The sequence below is a fragment of the Anastrepha ludens genome, chromosome 2 (assembly GCF_028408465.1).
Source record: "Anastrepha ludens isolate Willacy chromosome 2, idAnaLude1.1, whole genome shotgun sequence".
Taxonomy (NCBI): Eukaryota; Metazoa; Arthropoda; class Insecta; order Diptera; family Tephritidae; genus Anastrepha; species Anastrepha ludens.
Window position 1 is genome coordinate 150580718 of NC_071498.1, and position 15685 is coordinate 150596402.

At 36.3% G+C, this 15685-nt stretch overlaps 2 protein-coding genes across 2 annotated transcripts in view; one reads left to right on the forward strand and one right to left on the reverse strand.

Annotated features, from left to right (window-relative positions):
* Nucleotides 1-13126, reverse strand: part of LOC128855588 (coatomer subunit gamma) — a 53195-nt gene extending 40069 nt beyond the window's left edge. The window contains exon 1 of the mRNA XM_054090613.1: nucleotides 13049-13126. Within this exon, the coding sequence (XP_053946588.1) occupies nucleotides 13049-13103 (55 nt within the window). The 5' untranslated portion in view covers nucleotides 13104-13126. The remainder of the gene's footprint in view (nucleotides 1-13048) is intronic.
* Nucleotides 13127-13640: 514 nt separating this feature from the next.
* LOC128855592 (carbonic anhydrase 15) overlaps nucleotides 13641-15685 on the forward strand; it is a 61843-nt gene continuing 59798 nt past the window's right edge. Inside the window, exon 1 of the mRNA XM_054090618.1 lies at nucleotides 13641-14002. Within this exon, the coding sequence (XP_053946593.1) occupies nucleotides 13957-14002 (46 nt within the window). The 5' untranslated portion in view covers nucleotides 13641-13956. The remainder of the gene's footprint in view (nucleotides 14003-15685) is intronic.

Here is a 15685-nt window from a genome sequence, read left to right on the forward strand (position 1 = left end):
AATGTAGAGCGTTGGATCTTCCAGCGAAATTTCGCTCCAGCTCATAAGACAAAAACTATCCAACAGTGGTTAAAAAACAATATTTCTGGATTCATAACCGTACAAGATTGGCCGTCTGGAAGTCCGGATCTGAACCCATTGGACAACAGTTTGTGGTCAGAATTGCAGAACATGGCCTGTCGAGGACCACGCAGCTATTTGGAGAATCTCAAACAATCTTTGCTGCGAGCAGTGACGTCAATATCCATGGAAGTCGTGCATGTTGCTATAGCTGAATGGCCTAATCGTTTGAAGGCCTGTGTAAAAGCAAATGGTGACCATTTCGAATAAGAATTGAATTTTTTTTTTTAATATTTACACGCTCAAATAAAACTAACTTCATTAAAAAAAAATATTATAATTTCGTATCTATAACGGACTTAACTTGTAACAGAACTTATGGCAGGGTAAGTACTTATAAACCGCACGGGCAGGGCAGCAACAACAACTAGTAACTTGATAATGTGGAAGGGTAAGCAGGAATTGCGTAAAAATAACAAACCACCTTAGTTGATATTCAAAATGAAACAAATCTAATTTAGCAATTATGCGGTAATTCCTGAGAAGACAAAAACACAAAAAACAATTAATTTGTCAAAACAACACACCGTACTTGCATGCATAATGTAATTGTGAAAATTTTAGTTGAAAAAAATAAAGTTTCAAGTCAATCGGTAAATCAAAATTTAAAATAGAAGTATTTAAAAAATGTTCCCACTTTAATCTTTTGAATAAGTAATTTTTAAGATATTAGGTCCTCTATGAAGCAAAAAATTAAAAAAAAGTGAGAATAAGATTTCGCAGTTTATTACTTTATTCCAACCAATTGAAAAATACGACAATGTTTTATGGCATACAAATGAACCCAATCATAAATGAAACTCGTCAGAGTGCAGTGTATTGGGGCAAAAAAGTGTTAGTGGGATGGAAATTGAAAGAAAATCGGGTTAAAAACTGGCATAGGTAAAATTCAAGTTAAACAAAATAAAACTAATGTAATAAGGTGCGTTTCCTAATCATAAGACACCTTTGGTATACAATTTTTAAACTACCAAAAGACGATTTTACTCTCCGGAGTAACTTTTATTAGACTTCCATCAATTGTTTCTGGTGCGAAAGCTCACTCTATTTTGTAGAACCGTTATCTTTTTCCAAGAAGCTGCACTTTTCTAGTCTTTTCGGTGTTTCATAATGATAAGGCACTAGTCGAAAATAAGCTTCTGAAGAGATAGAAGGCGCTGATTGTTGTTTTGGATGACTTTAATTATAATTTTATTCAATTTAACCTAAAATATCGAAGGGTTCAATAGTATTACAAGCGGAGCCTGGAAAAAATTTTGACCTACAAGAATTCAGGCTTATCAATCAAATTAATTGCAAAAAAAAAAACAGGCAGCAGTCGTTGAGTTATTTGGAATTTTTGACGGAGTCCTGAGAATTACAACATTTTGAAGCCCGTTGGACGAAAATGATCACTATCAAGTCGAGAACAGCGAGCAGTCTTAAGAAAAGCTTCTAACTCAACTAAGTCTTGCGCCAACTTGGCCGCTGTTGTTCAAAATAAGGTTTCAAAAACAACAGTTTGGCGCACATTAAAGAGGTGCAATCATTTAAAATTATCAAAAATAAGAAAAGGTCCCCATCTTTTGACACGGCACAAGCTGGCGCGTCTTCAGTTTGCAGAAAAACCCCAAGACTTCAACTGGGGCGCTGTAAGATATTTGGAATATTTTTAATGTTGCTCAATTTCATATTATTTTTTAAAAAGGTTATATTTTCTTCTTCTTCTTAATAGGCGTATCCATGCTGGATGTTCACGATTACATACAAACGTCATTGTGATCTTAGTCGTACGGTTGTCAGGTCATACTATTAATGATTTCATTATATTTTTGTCTGTTTTTCGCTGCTGCTGTTAGTTCGCCGATTGTTTTGAGGCCTGTCCACTCTTTAATGTTGTCTAGCTATGTCATTTTCTTCCTACCAATTCCTCTTTGTCCTTCAATTTTTCCTTGCATCAGCAGTTTTAAAATATCATACTTGTCACCTCTTGTTATGTGTCCGAAATAAGCGACTTTCCTCCTTTTTATGTTCGTAAGCATGTTCCTAGTGGTTTGCATTCTATTTAGCACTACATCATTTGATATTTTGTCATTCCAGCTTATTTTCAACATTTTTCTGTAACACCACATTTCTGAAGATTCTAGTCGGTGTATGCTTACGGTTTTCAGTGTCCAGGCCTCGCATCCATATAAGAGTGTTGACCATACATAATATTTTAAAAATCTTGTCTTTAACCCGTTTGGTATGTCCCGGCGTGTCAGTATCTTTTTGATGTTCATGAAGGCTGTTCTAGCCATTTCTATTCTCCCTCTTATCTCCTGATCATGGTCCCATTGGTCATTCAGCCATACATCCAAATACCTGAAACGTTTTACTCTTTCTATTGTTTTGCCACCTATGGTTAGTCTCGCATAGGAATAGTCTCTGCTGCTTTTATTTACAATAATAAATTTGGTTTTGTTAATATTTATGTTTAGCCTGAAGTCTTTGCTCTGTTTTTCAACTTTGTTTACAATAGTTTGGAGATCCTGTTATATTTTCAGATGAAAAAAAAGGAACCTTGATGCACCTGATTTTTTGTTTTTAATTATTGGAGAGATTTGCGCAACTTCGATGGAGGTTCTGTTATGGTTTGGCGTGCATTTACATCGAAAGCAACTCTTGATATATACTTTACACCATCGCGAATAAATAGTGGGGACTACAAAAACGTTTTGGCAAATAGTCTCCTTCCTTTTATTCAGAATAATCGGGTAGTGCCCTTCGTTTTTCAGCAAGACAACGCCCGAATCCACGTAAGCAGGGAAACGAGGCAGTATTTGACCGATTGTTCCATAGAAACTATGGGCTGGCGGCGAGTTCTCCGGATCTAAACCCAATAGAAAACATTTGGCGTTTATTAGTCAGAAGAGTTTACGCCAACAATCGCCAATTTGATAACAACAACGAGCTTAAAGCGGCAATTAAGGCAGAATGGGATTCTCTAGATGTAAATTTACTTAGAAAATTAGCAGAATCGATGAAAAAAGGTGTCGCTAAAGCAAATGGCGGTCGCAGTAGCCGAATGGGACTACCATTCGGAATTCACAGAGAGAACGTAGGTTCGAATCTCGGTGAAACACCAAATTAAGAAAAACATTTTTCTAATAGCGGTCGCCCCTCGGCAGGCCAAACCTCCGAGTGTATTTCTGCCATGAAAAAGCTCCTCATAAAAATATCTGCCGTTCGGAGTCGGCTTGAAACTGTAGGTCCCTCCATTTGTGGAATAACATCAAGACGCACACCACAAATAGGAGGAGGAGCTCGGCTAAACACCCAAAAAGGGTGTACGCGCCAATTATATATATATTAGGGCGGGTCGATTGGGGGACATCAGAATTCGTTTTAGAAGTATGGTTCCTTCGGCAAAGTTACTTATTTTGATCCCTAGAATATGATTTTCACAGAGCAATGGGCGATTTTTTTGCCTCCTCACAAATCGACCCGGCCTAATATATATATATATATGTATAAAGCAAATGGTGCGCCCATAGAATATTAAAATAGACGACAGAAAATTGTGTTTTTAGAGTATACTTTTGTTAAACGATCACTTTAATTAAACAGTGTCTTATCATTTTGAAACGCCTGGAAATACTCTGAAACCTATAAATTAGAATACTTTAAAAAATCAGGGGTGTCTTATGATTATGAAACGCACCTTATAAGATTGTAAAAAAACAATGTATGATGAAATAATTTGGCGATTTTCATTCAATTCGAAGAACAGTCGTCCTGAGAATTTATCGCTCATATTTCAGAGGAAATTCGCATGAAAAGAAATATGAGTAAAATGTTTTCAACCAATGACCGATTTCTTTGTTGGTGTTGCAAACGATGCATGAATAATTTTTATCGAATAGATTATAAAATTACTGTGTACGACATACATATGTAGAGTATGTACATTACCCCAAGCGAAACTCGTACAGTACAAAAAAAAATTATTTATTTATTTTCATAAATCATAAGTAAAACAAACGGTTCAAAAAAGTTATTGCATATCTCATTAGTACAGTGGTATCAATCAAGAACAAAATAATTAAACTAAAATTTTTAATTCAATTACATTTTAAGTGAGGTGAAAAAATACAATTCATAATGCCAAAGTGAAACTCGTACATTATATAAAAGCAAAGTTAAAGGAAACATTAATATTTCATATGCATGCCTTTGTTTCTGATAACCATTTGTAATCTATTTGGCATACTTTTAATTAGTTTTTCACAAAAGCTGGGCTAAATTTTTTGCAATTTGTCCTGAAGGGCCCGCTTCATGTCTCCCTTGAACTTACGCTAGGCTGGCGAAATTTTCCCATCGAGATAGATACAGTTCTCAATGGGGTTTAATTCTGGACTCTTGGCGGGTATATCTATGACATCCGCGCTATTATTAGGTGCGCAACTAAGTTCCCGCTGTTTGTTAATAGATGCCGCCAGCAGTGTGTGCTAGTCGATGCGAACATAACCTAAAAGTCATAAACCAAGCGTAGACATATGGTAAACAAACTGCTTCGACACATTAGTGATTTTGTTTTGGTATCATATACTTTTGGTTTTGTGAAAATGTCTGATTTTGTGCCGAATAATCATCATTTGCGAGAAGTGCTGATTTTCCTCTTTCATTCCAAAAAAAACGGCAGCTGAAACGCATCGAGAGCAACAAAAAGTTTATGGAGATGCTGCTTTAAGTGAAACAACGTGACGAGATTGGTTCCGTCGCTTCAAAGACGGTGATTTTAATGTTGACGACCGTCCACGTGAAGTAAGACCAAAAACCTTCGAAGACGCTGAATTGGAGACATTGCTCAATGAGGATCCGTGTCAGAAACAGAAGTCCCTTATGAGTTAAAACCAAGAGATGTTGACCCTCGTTTTTTCGCCTGTGAACAACTGCTCCAGCGGCAAAACAGGAAGGGGTTTCTTCGTGACGGGTGATGAAAAATGGATTCATTACAGCTATCCAAAGTAAATAAAGTCATGGAGACTGCCCGGTTATGCTTCTAAGACGTCGCCTCGGCCGAATATTCACGCTGCGTAGGTTATGCTATGTATTTGGTGGGACCAAATGAACTGTTAAAACCAAGCGAAACCATCACTAGGTATCGACTTAAATTGATGCGATTGAGCAGAGCACTGCGCGAGAAGCGGTCGAAATACGCGGAGAGGCATGAAAACGTGATTCTACAGCATGACAACACTCGGCCTGACGTTGCCAAGCCCGTTAAAATCTACCTGGAAACACTGAAATAGGAAGTTCTACCCCACCCGCCATATTTTCCAGATATTGACCAGCAGTTCCATTTATATGAAGACATTAAAAAATGGCTTGATCCGTGGATAGCCTTAAAGGATGAACAGTTTTACCGTAACGGTATACGATTTCTACCAGAAAGATGGGGGAAAATAGTAGCCAGCGATGGATAATACTTTCAATGATTCACTTGTAACAATTTTTTCAGAATAAAGTTATACCTATATATATAAAAAAGAAACAGCGAGAACTTAGTTGCACACCTATATAAAGCAACCACGATCGCACATTATACAGGTACGCTTTATGCTTCGGACCATTGTCCTGATAAAAATGCAAATCTGCCCCTAGGACAAGTTTTCCTTTTAAAATGTTAAGATACACAGCCTGTTTCATAATACCCTCAATAAAATGCAATGAACACCACACCATTACTGACACAGCACAATGCTTTACTGTAGACTTCACATTTTTGGCAAGCAACGCTTCATTTGATCTTCTACATACATAGGGTCTGCCATCTGTACCAAAAAGTAAGTTCCATCAGTGAATAGCACGTTCCAACAAAATGAGAAATCTTTTCATTGATGTTTCTTGGCAAATCGCAGCCTTGCTTTACGTTTAGGTCCGTTAATCTGGGGTTTATGCCCTGCTCTTCTGTCGATGAGATCAGCCTTATTGAGTATATTTCTAATTGTAATTGTAATTGGCCATGAAAGGAAAACGGCTTGTACCGACATCCTGAAGGACATTCCGATCAATGACCAGAAACACTCTTTCAAAAAGCTTTTAGATGGCGCAAAACAGTGTATCGAGGACATAGGGGATTATTTTGAATAAACAAACTCGAAGCTATCAGAACAAAGCTGCTGTTGTTTTTTATTTTAGCTCAGTCTTGTTTATTTTGGATTTCACTTTCTACTACGGAAGCCTCACACACAGAGAGCTTCAAATACGGTGGACCCAGACGTGGGTGAGTAGAATTGGTCCTTTATAGATGCCGCTCTGGGCCCAAAGGAATGCAGAAAGTAGTCCAGGTAAGGGTGTCACCCCAGAAGTAGAGGAGGGATTGTTTTAGTGGCCACCTCACTCAACGCAGTAGACGACGGTCGCTGTAATTACGAAGTTATTTTGAACCCTACCGCTGAGAGCGAATGCAAATTGTCTTCGCTGCACTCAAAAATTATTGCCTCAGAGCCGCTTGTAGAGGTCATTCCATGACGAAAGTGTTGTTTAAAAATATAGAAATAGGAACGAATAACTTCGTTTCATTTCAACTTAATTTTGCTCTAAAAACTATAAACAAACAATCTTAAACTTCAAAATAGTATTCATTAAATATAAACTTCATTTTCTTCTTCGATTTCAATGCCACAGTGAAAACTTTTATATCGCGCTTGATTAGGAAATGCTGATTGTCAACATTTTACTGATAGAACGCGCGACGTTCGTAATCTCTCACGTCTCACAGACACGATTTCTTCAGCTCTAAACTTTTGTTTACAAACAACTTTTTCGTTCTATTATCTGCTTTGTTAACATTTGCTCAGCCACACTATAAAGTTCTTTTGCTCGCTGACTATTTTGCCACTTTTTTCGCAGGTGTCTCACACATGCCATCTAAATTCCCGACTCTTTTTTTAAATTATAGGCGCAATTTTGATTTTACAGATAAGCAACAAGCGAATGTGCGATTGACTCACAGCTGTTGAACAGTGACGTTAATTTTTCATAAGTTTTGCGCAATTCAATCTGATTTAGGGATGCTCGAAATTTGAAATTTAATGTAATGGAATTGTGGATGAGTGGAGATTTTTTCTTCAAGCTCAAGCTCAAGCTCTCAGGCAATATTACGATTGCACTTAAGACCAAGAGAAACAATTTAAATATATTACAAAGATCAGCCTGTGCAATAACGGCCGGTGCAATCAGATCATGTCCTAGAGAGGCTCTCAATGCACTGACACACGTTATTCCAATTGACCTACATATTAAGAAGACGGCAACCATGAGTGCATTTAGGTTAAATGAAGCGGGTCGCTGGATAGAAAAAACGTATGGTCATGCTAGTCTATTATTGCGACAAACTCAGTTAATCTCGGTGAGAACTGACTACATCGTCCCGACGGTAACATTCAATAGGAATTTTGCCACTCTCTTTCCATCTAAGGAAGAATGAAATAAGGGATTCTCTCTAAACAATTTCGATACCACAGTCTATACAGATGGCAGTCAAATGGATTGTGGTGTTGGAGCTGGTATATATTATCATAGACTTGGAATTGAAAAATCTGTGCGCCTCCCTAATACCAGCAGTGTCTTTCAGGCGGAAGCACTGACAAATGGGAAAGCTTGTAGGTTACTAATCGCAGATTTCTCTTTTAAGGGCAATATCGCTATTCTTTCGGATAGCCAAGCTGCAATCCAGGCACTGGACGCGGCTATAACAACCTCTAAAGTGGTGGAACAAAGTAGGAATAGCCTCACCAACTTAAGTGAAAACCATAAAGTAACCTTAATTTGATGAAAAAGCTGATTAGCCTGGTAAGAGGGGGATCTGGTATGAATAGCGTTCTTGCAGTACCAGTATTTACACCATTAGGTGCGGTCAAGAATGCAATTTCCCTAAAATACCTGCGAATCGCAGATTGTAGATGAAGAGACCAGACGAAATGCAAAATCAGCAGGACGTTATGACCCACAAGCTCAAGCAATCGTCGACATTGATAAACATGAAACGACGGGACGCCTGTTGACTAACGGCAGTCATAACTGGCTTCTGGTCTATCGGAGAACAAGCCGCCAAAATGGACATCCCTCACAACATATACTCTCATAGTTATAAACAACCGGAGAAAAAAGAAACTATCTTCCATTTCCTCTGTGAATGCCCTGCCCCATGGAAGGACAGAATGTTAACCCTGGGCAAACCGCTGTTCGAGAGTCTCGAGCAACTGACTGGCTTAGACGTCAACAACCTAACAAGGTTTCTAAACCGCACAGACTGGATATGGTCTTGCTGTAAATAACTGTTAATCAATTTGGTAACGAGGAAGTGGCAAAAAAATGGTGCGGAAGCGCTAGTTGGATTCTGGATGAATCACCACTCTAACCAACCAACCAGGGAGCGATAGGTGGGATGTGGCTTCATTCTCCTCAGCAAACTTTCCAGATGTTTTTGTGAATCTTAGCAATTTGTCGTGTGAAAGAGAATAAATACATTCGACCCAAAAATGTACCTTCAAAGTCTGGCGAAAGCCGGACAGCAGCAGAGAAAATGAAAAATTCAAGGTGGCACAAAATTAATCACCCTATCGGAAGATTTATACCCATGCCCATTATTCAAAATTATTTTTTTATTTAGTAGTAGAAGTAGTTTCATCTTCGCAACAAGACGTATAAAGTTGAACGATAAATTTGTATTTTTTTTAATGCAGAGCCCAATTAAAGTAATGAGTGCCTCATTTAAATGAATTCTCACCACCGTTCCGTTCCGTAGTATCGTAGATCGTCGTTTCATCGTGTCAGCTGGTACGGGCGTACGGACGTACATTTATGTTGGTGAGTGTGAGCACGATAACATTCAAAATGGTACGGCATGAGCGAAATAGTACCGTTATCTATTTTTCACTCTCATTGATATCACTTACCTGAGTATGGGTTTTGAATATTCCATCCCTATTTTTGATACAATTTCCCTATATTGACTTTGGTAAATGTTGAGAATTAGAAAACCCAGGTGTGATCGGAAAGAGAAGCGTCTGACTCCTGATTTTTGAACATTATTAGCTTATTTCTCAATATTTAAAACAATTACATAATTACATTACTTCCAAGCTGAAGTTAGACGCCGTTGAACTTTTTTCGTGAGATGTTGTGAAGGACTGATTTTATGCGAGCAGGTCGTTCGTTCCCAAGACAGTCGCTTTTACGTTACCGGAACGGCCTATATTTGTATGGAAAACAGTAAGAACCAGGCTGTTCGTGAAATAGAGCCAGAAATCATCACCAATGTTTGGGAAAACTTTGTTAACAGGACGCGCTACTGCGAAACCAGCCAAAGATGCCACATGAATGAAATCGTATTCCATAAATAAATAAGAATGTTTGCTCTGTTGAATAAATATATGTATTGATTTATTTTTTTTTATTTATCGAAATGTTTTTTTTTTTGGTAAATTAAACCATTATGTGGACCACTCTGTGCATACGAACACTGCACGTGCCGTTATATACACTGGGGTCCATTTAGCGTTGGTAATAAGAAATATCGATTTATTTCATTTTGATTTTTATAGCTAAAATAACTACAGGATATGTCAGAAATCTTACAGCTAAAAGCCTACACTGCCAGCGCTGCTTTCATTGTTGTTTATTTAACAATTATATTGTTATTTAAGCTTTTCAAATTAAAAAACCATAAGAATAAAATAAATAAAATAAAAAATGAAATGAATAAAATAAAATAAAATAAAATAAAACAAAGTTCTAAAGCCATTACCCTCAAAGCGCTGTGGAAAGAATATCCCTTCCTCGAAACGTTGGTGGGAGAGGAATCATCAATATAGCGCGTCTACACTTCTCGCAAACTTTAAAGCTGCGTACATATTTTCTAAGCAGCGAGTCTCATCTACATATTTAAAGCTATCGCTATGGCAGATAATGGCTTTACCCCGCTAAGTCTGATGGAGCAGGATTTCCCAGTACCTGAGGGGGTTAAATCCCCTACAGAAATGATCGCAGCATGGAAGGCAAAAACAATACACGGTGCTCATCCGCATGATCTCGAAATGGAATGGATAGACGCACAATCATCCAATTTGTGGTTGAAAAAAGGAAAGCTATTTTCTGAAACAGAAGGTTTCGCAATCGCTATCCAAGACCGAGTTATTCCAACAAGGAATTTCCGTAGGTCGATACATGGCGAGGCAATAGAAGATAGATGCCGAAGGTGCGGCATTTACGGCGAAACAATCGACCATTTACAAGCAGAAATCTTGTATTTTAAATATGAATCAAAGGCAATATTGGAAAATGCAAATTTTAAACTGTACTGGGACAGATTTATATCCACAGATCAAACAGCAGCTGCCAAAAAACCTGACATTCTCTTGTTCGACAAGACAAATAAAACGATCGAAGTAATCGATATAGCGGTGCCCCTTAATCGCAACATCCAAAGCACATACTCCACCAAAGTATCGAAGCATGCAGCTTTGGCTATAGAACTTAAACGGATGTACAAAGCGAGGAAAGTAAATATAGTACCAATAATTATACCGTCCACTGGATTAGTGCCTAAGCATTTAATAAAAAACTTGAAGAAGTATGACTGCCATCACCTCTTAGAATACATGCAGAAGTCGACCATACTGGACACATGTGCAATAGTTGGTAGATTTTTAAATATTTAAACAATAGTAATCGCATGGGCGTAGAACTTGGACTACGCTCCACCACAATCCCTTGAAAATTTATCCGGGATGTGTAATCTCCGGCAATAGCCGAGATGGATTAAGCTCAAATAATATATAAATAAATAGTCAAGTTTTACACATTTTTTCAAGGATAATGCGCCTTCAAGGATGAAAGTTACACGAAATCTAAATTACGATGCGTGAAATGAGTGCTCAAATTTTCGAAAATATACTCAAATATTGGGTTTCCAGAATGCGCGACTGTAAAGTCAACCGTGCAAGGCATTTCATTTTGAATGTGTTCCACATTTAATAGCAAAGCCTTCATTGAAAAATATTCATGCGCTTTTTATTTATAGCCGAATTAAATTAAATTCCAAATGTTAAATGCATCAACTTACATCTTCGAAAAAAATTGCAAATTGACGGACCTTCCTGCTCAGTTCTATACTTGCGGATGGATTTACCTACACATTTATATGTATTCGTATGCATATCTTTCGGTTTTTTAGAATATGTTATTCATTTTCATTAAATATACAGTGAGTCAAAAAAGTATTGGCACACTCGAAAAATCAAAGTTCTCAGTGCTATAACTTTTCTTCTAATGAAAATATAAAAACATAGAAAACGGTATTTTCTAAATGTTTGAAGCTGTTTGCAAGGATATATCAACCACTCCTGCACAAGATAAGACAATGTTTTGGGTCATTATCTTGTTGAAATTACCAAGTTATCCCTTTAATGCCCAGTTTGTCGACACTTGGACTTGCATTTTCTTTAAGAATGTCGCGATTCACATGATTATCCATTGTCTCATCTATGAACACGAGCTTTCCGACACCAGACGCCGCGAAACACCACCAAACCATCGCATTTCCTCCACCGTGTTTAACTGTTTGGAGCAGGTTGTTCTCTTGAAGCTCTTTCACCAAATCTTTTGGGCGCTATCTGGCCCAAATAAATTGAATTTTGATTTATCACTAAATATGATGGTGTTCCAAAAAGCGTCTGGCTTATTTAAATGCTGTTTAGCAAATTCTAGCCTCTTTTTCTTATTTACCTTCGAAATGAAGGGTTTGCGTCAAGGAACCCGGCCATGATACCCAGCCTGATATAGGGTATTCCAAACAGTTTGGGGGTTGAAATTGATTTCAAATGAATTTTGCAGGGTCTCGCACAATTTGACAGCCGAAGTTTTTGGATTTTGTGCCACCGTGGACACCACAATTCGCTCCTGTCGTTCGGTAAATTTTTTTGGGCGACCAGTTTAGCTCTTCGGAGCTATTTTTGCAATAATGCGTAATATTTCGAACGCTAGGCCATGATTTATTGACAAGTTTCCCAATTTCGCGATAGAATTTTTTTTTTTCTAAATACAGTTTTATCATTAATTGACGTAGTTCTAGGGAAATTTCAGCACCACGGCCCATTATGGTCTATGTCCGTTGAAATCGCGATCCAAAATGATTACGACCGTAAGGAATTCCCAAAACGTATGAATAAGTAAAAAAAGCAAAAGTGAAAATAATGGGAGTTTACCGTTACGACGCCAAAAGCATAAGCTAACATAAAGAATGTGCCCATACTTTTTTGATGTGAATTTGCGCCTTATTTTACCTTTCAAGGTTGAGCTTTTAAATATCCATATTAATTTTTTTTTGTTCAGATACGTAATAAATAAATACATTTAGAAAATGCCGAGTTCTATTTTTTTATATAATACTTTCATTAGAAGAAAAATTATAGCACTGAGAACTTTGATTTTTTGAGTGTGCCAATAGTTTTTTGATTCACTGTATGTTTGTATGTAAATATATGTATGTACATATATGTATGTAAAAAAGACGATTTGTCTTACATAATGCAAAATTATTTATGAAATTTCTTTATGAAGCACGTAGTGAATATAGAATATTTTGACTACCAAATTTTGCGCTTCTTCGGAGACTATAAATTTTATTACGTGCATATATGTTTCCTTTTATATGCAAATATGTGTATACATGTATGCACATACATACGTACATATGGTTTTGTCAAATCGCACTAATTCGAATTTGAATGAATTGTTTGCGAATTTTGTTGTTATTTTACATTGTAGATATTTTCAATTTGCACTCCATTAAAAAACCAATCAATTGATATATGTATATATATGTATGTATGTAGTTCGCTTGTATGTCACCTAGTACGTTTGTATGTATAAATGCATGTCTATAGGAAGATGTACTTACCACTGCTTGTCGCAGAGCGCCACTGATCGATAAACTGCCGTTTCTTGCCAACCATTTCCCTCTCTAACCAAACCCTCTCTAACCACCTATTCTCACCTCAACTATCAAATTGTTCGAAGTGCTGAACGTTGAGTGCGTGTGTGTGGGTGTGTGTGAATATCAATCAACTTTGCAATAGACTATTTATTTATTTTTCTAATGACTTAATTACGGCGATCGCGTCGTCCTGTTAATGTTACCGAACTTCTGGACTAAATAAATTTTGCAACACTTCACTTACACCCCACCTTTGTCACTGGTCTCAGCGGCAGCGCCAGCGCTTCGGCAATTGTGCGATCACTTGTTCGTTGCTCTCTGCTGCAAATACTTGCACATATGCGAGTATGTGTGAATGTCGGTAACTCGGTCGCTTGCTGGCCAGTCTATGGGTGGCTTTACCGTGCAAACATTTTGTACTTTTTTTCATTGTTGCTTCCGATTGCCAAAAGCTACTCACATACATACAAAGGCTGCTGTCTAGTTGGAAGGAAGGGTTGAGGCGTTGCTTTGTTAGAAGTTTGCATTTGACAACGCTTGCCTTTTCTCGATCAGCCGTGCACTTTATGACTTCAGTTGGGAAGTTGTCACCCACCGGTGTGGTGTTATTGCTCCGGGAATACTCGCCTATAAATACATATGTACATATATGCATACTGACATACCGACATCTATGAATAATACGTGCATATGTATGTAGTTACCTTCTATTGTGCTAGCTGACGTTTAGGTGTTACTGATCACTTTCACGCGTGACGATCGTTGGTGTGAATTTTAGTTTGTCACAAGATTTCGCGCAGTAAAATTCGTAATTGGTTTAGCTGCTGTGTAACGGTTGATAAGACGCTGATTTGCAATAGATCGAAATAGTAATGAAAGTGTTTTTGGTGTTGGCTGTGTTTTGTGTGCTTTACCAAGGTAAATTAATCATTTTTGTTGTAAGCATTCGGTTGGGAAATCTTGATTAAAATATTTTTATTACACGAGTTCATGCATGCATACCTACATATGTGTCGATAGTCTATGGATGTGTGTATGTATGTATGCATGCATACACATTTTAGTGTAAATATGTATGCATGTAAATGCAGTTTGCATTGATTTTACAAATTTGTAAATAAAAGGTGACTGCCTACGGCACGTGATTTGGTTGTGACAAACTTACACGCGAACTTACAAACAAATCTGATAAATATGTTGGAAAAAAGCTGCCTCTACATTAAAAAACTAAAGCAATTTCCAAAGTGTTTTGTTTAGTAAAAGGAAAAACTGCAGAAAATGTGTTACGTAACAATTTTTTTTTTTTTTCATTAAATTTAAAGTCTTCTAACAAGAAGTGATTTTATTTATTTTAGTTTGCATTTTATATAAACCATTTGTATAAACTCATTTTTTATTTTACTTAAGTAATTTCACCACTTTTTTCATTTTAAAAGTAACGGAAAATAAACATTTAGCCTTAAAATCTTGAAATTTCAAAAGTGATCAAAAATACTTTGAGTAAAAAACAAAACAAAGAAATTGATAGATAGAAGATATTTTAATATTTCTGGTTAAAAAAAATACAATTACAACTAAAACTTAAAATTTAAAGTTGATTTTTTTTTCATTAAGTTTAAAGCCTTCTATTACGAAGTGATTTTATTTTTTAAATTTGCATTTAACATAAAAAAATTATTTAGGCTCATTTCTTACTTTGCTTAAGTAATTTCGACACATTTTCATTTTAAAAGGAGCGGAAAATAAATATTTAGCCTTAAAATCTTGAAATTTCAAAAGTGATCAAAAATACTTTGAGTAAAAAATAATAAAGAATTGAGTAAATGCGATTCCCTCGGAACAAAAAATATTTTTAATATTTCTGGAATAGTTACAATTACAAACTTAAAATTGAAAATCGATTTTTTCCCCTTTAAGTTTAGGTAGGTAGGTAGGTTAAATGGAAAGAGTGCCACAGGCACACTTCAAGTAGTACTTACGTGCCGTTTTGATACCATAATGTGGTTCATTACCTGTGCAAAGAAAAGTTATGGGAAGAGAAAACCTTCTACAGCCATCACGTGCTGTTGATGTACTAGAGGAGAGAAAAGGGTTATAGGCTGGAGAATTTCTTCAAGTCATCCCCAAAGGGCACGCTAAGTTTAAAGTCTTCTAATTTTATTTTCTAATTTTATTTTTCAAATTTGTATTTTATATAAAAAAAATTATTTAGGCTCATTTCCTATTTTGCTTAAGTTATTTCGACACATTTTTTTATTTTGAAAGGAAAGCGAAATAATCATTATTCTTTAAAATTGAAATGTGTCTCAAAAATACTTAAAGTCTAAAAAAATTTCTACAATATAAACTTCAAATTGAAAATTGAAAAAATTTCTGCATCCAAACAAAAAAAAAAGAAACGAAAAAACAAAACAAAAATTTTGAAAAAACTTCCTTTTAAATAAATGCAATTGTAGAGTTTTTATAAATTCGTATAATGTTTCAGGACTTGGAAACTAAAAACTTATATTAAGAAATTTAAGCTTTGAAATTGAAAAAAAAAAAATATTTCAAAAGTAACTTAAACCAAAACATAATAATACTTTTGAGTCAACGCAATTG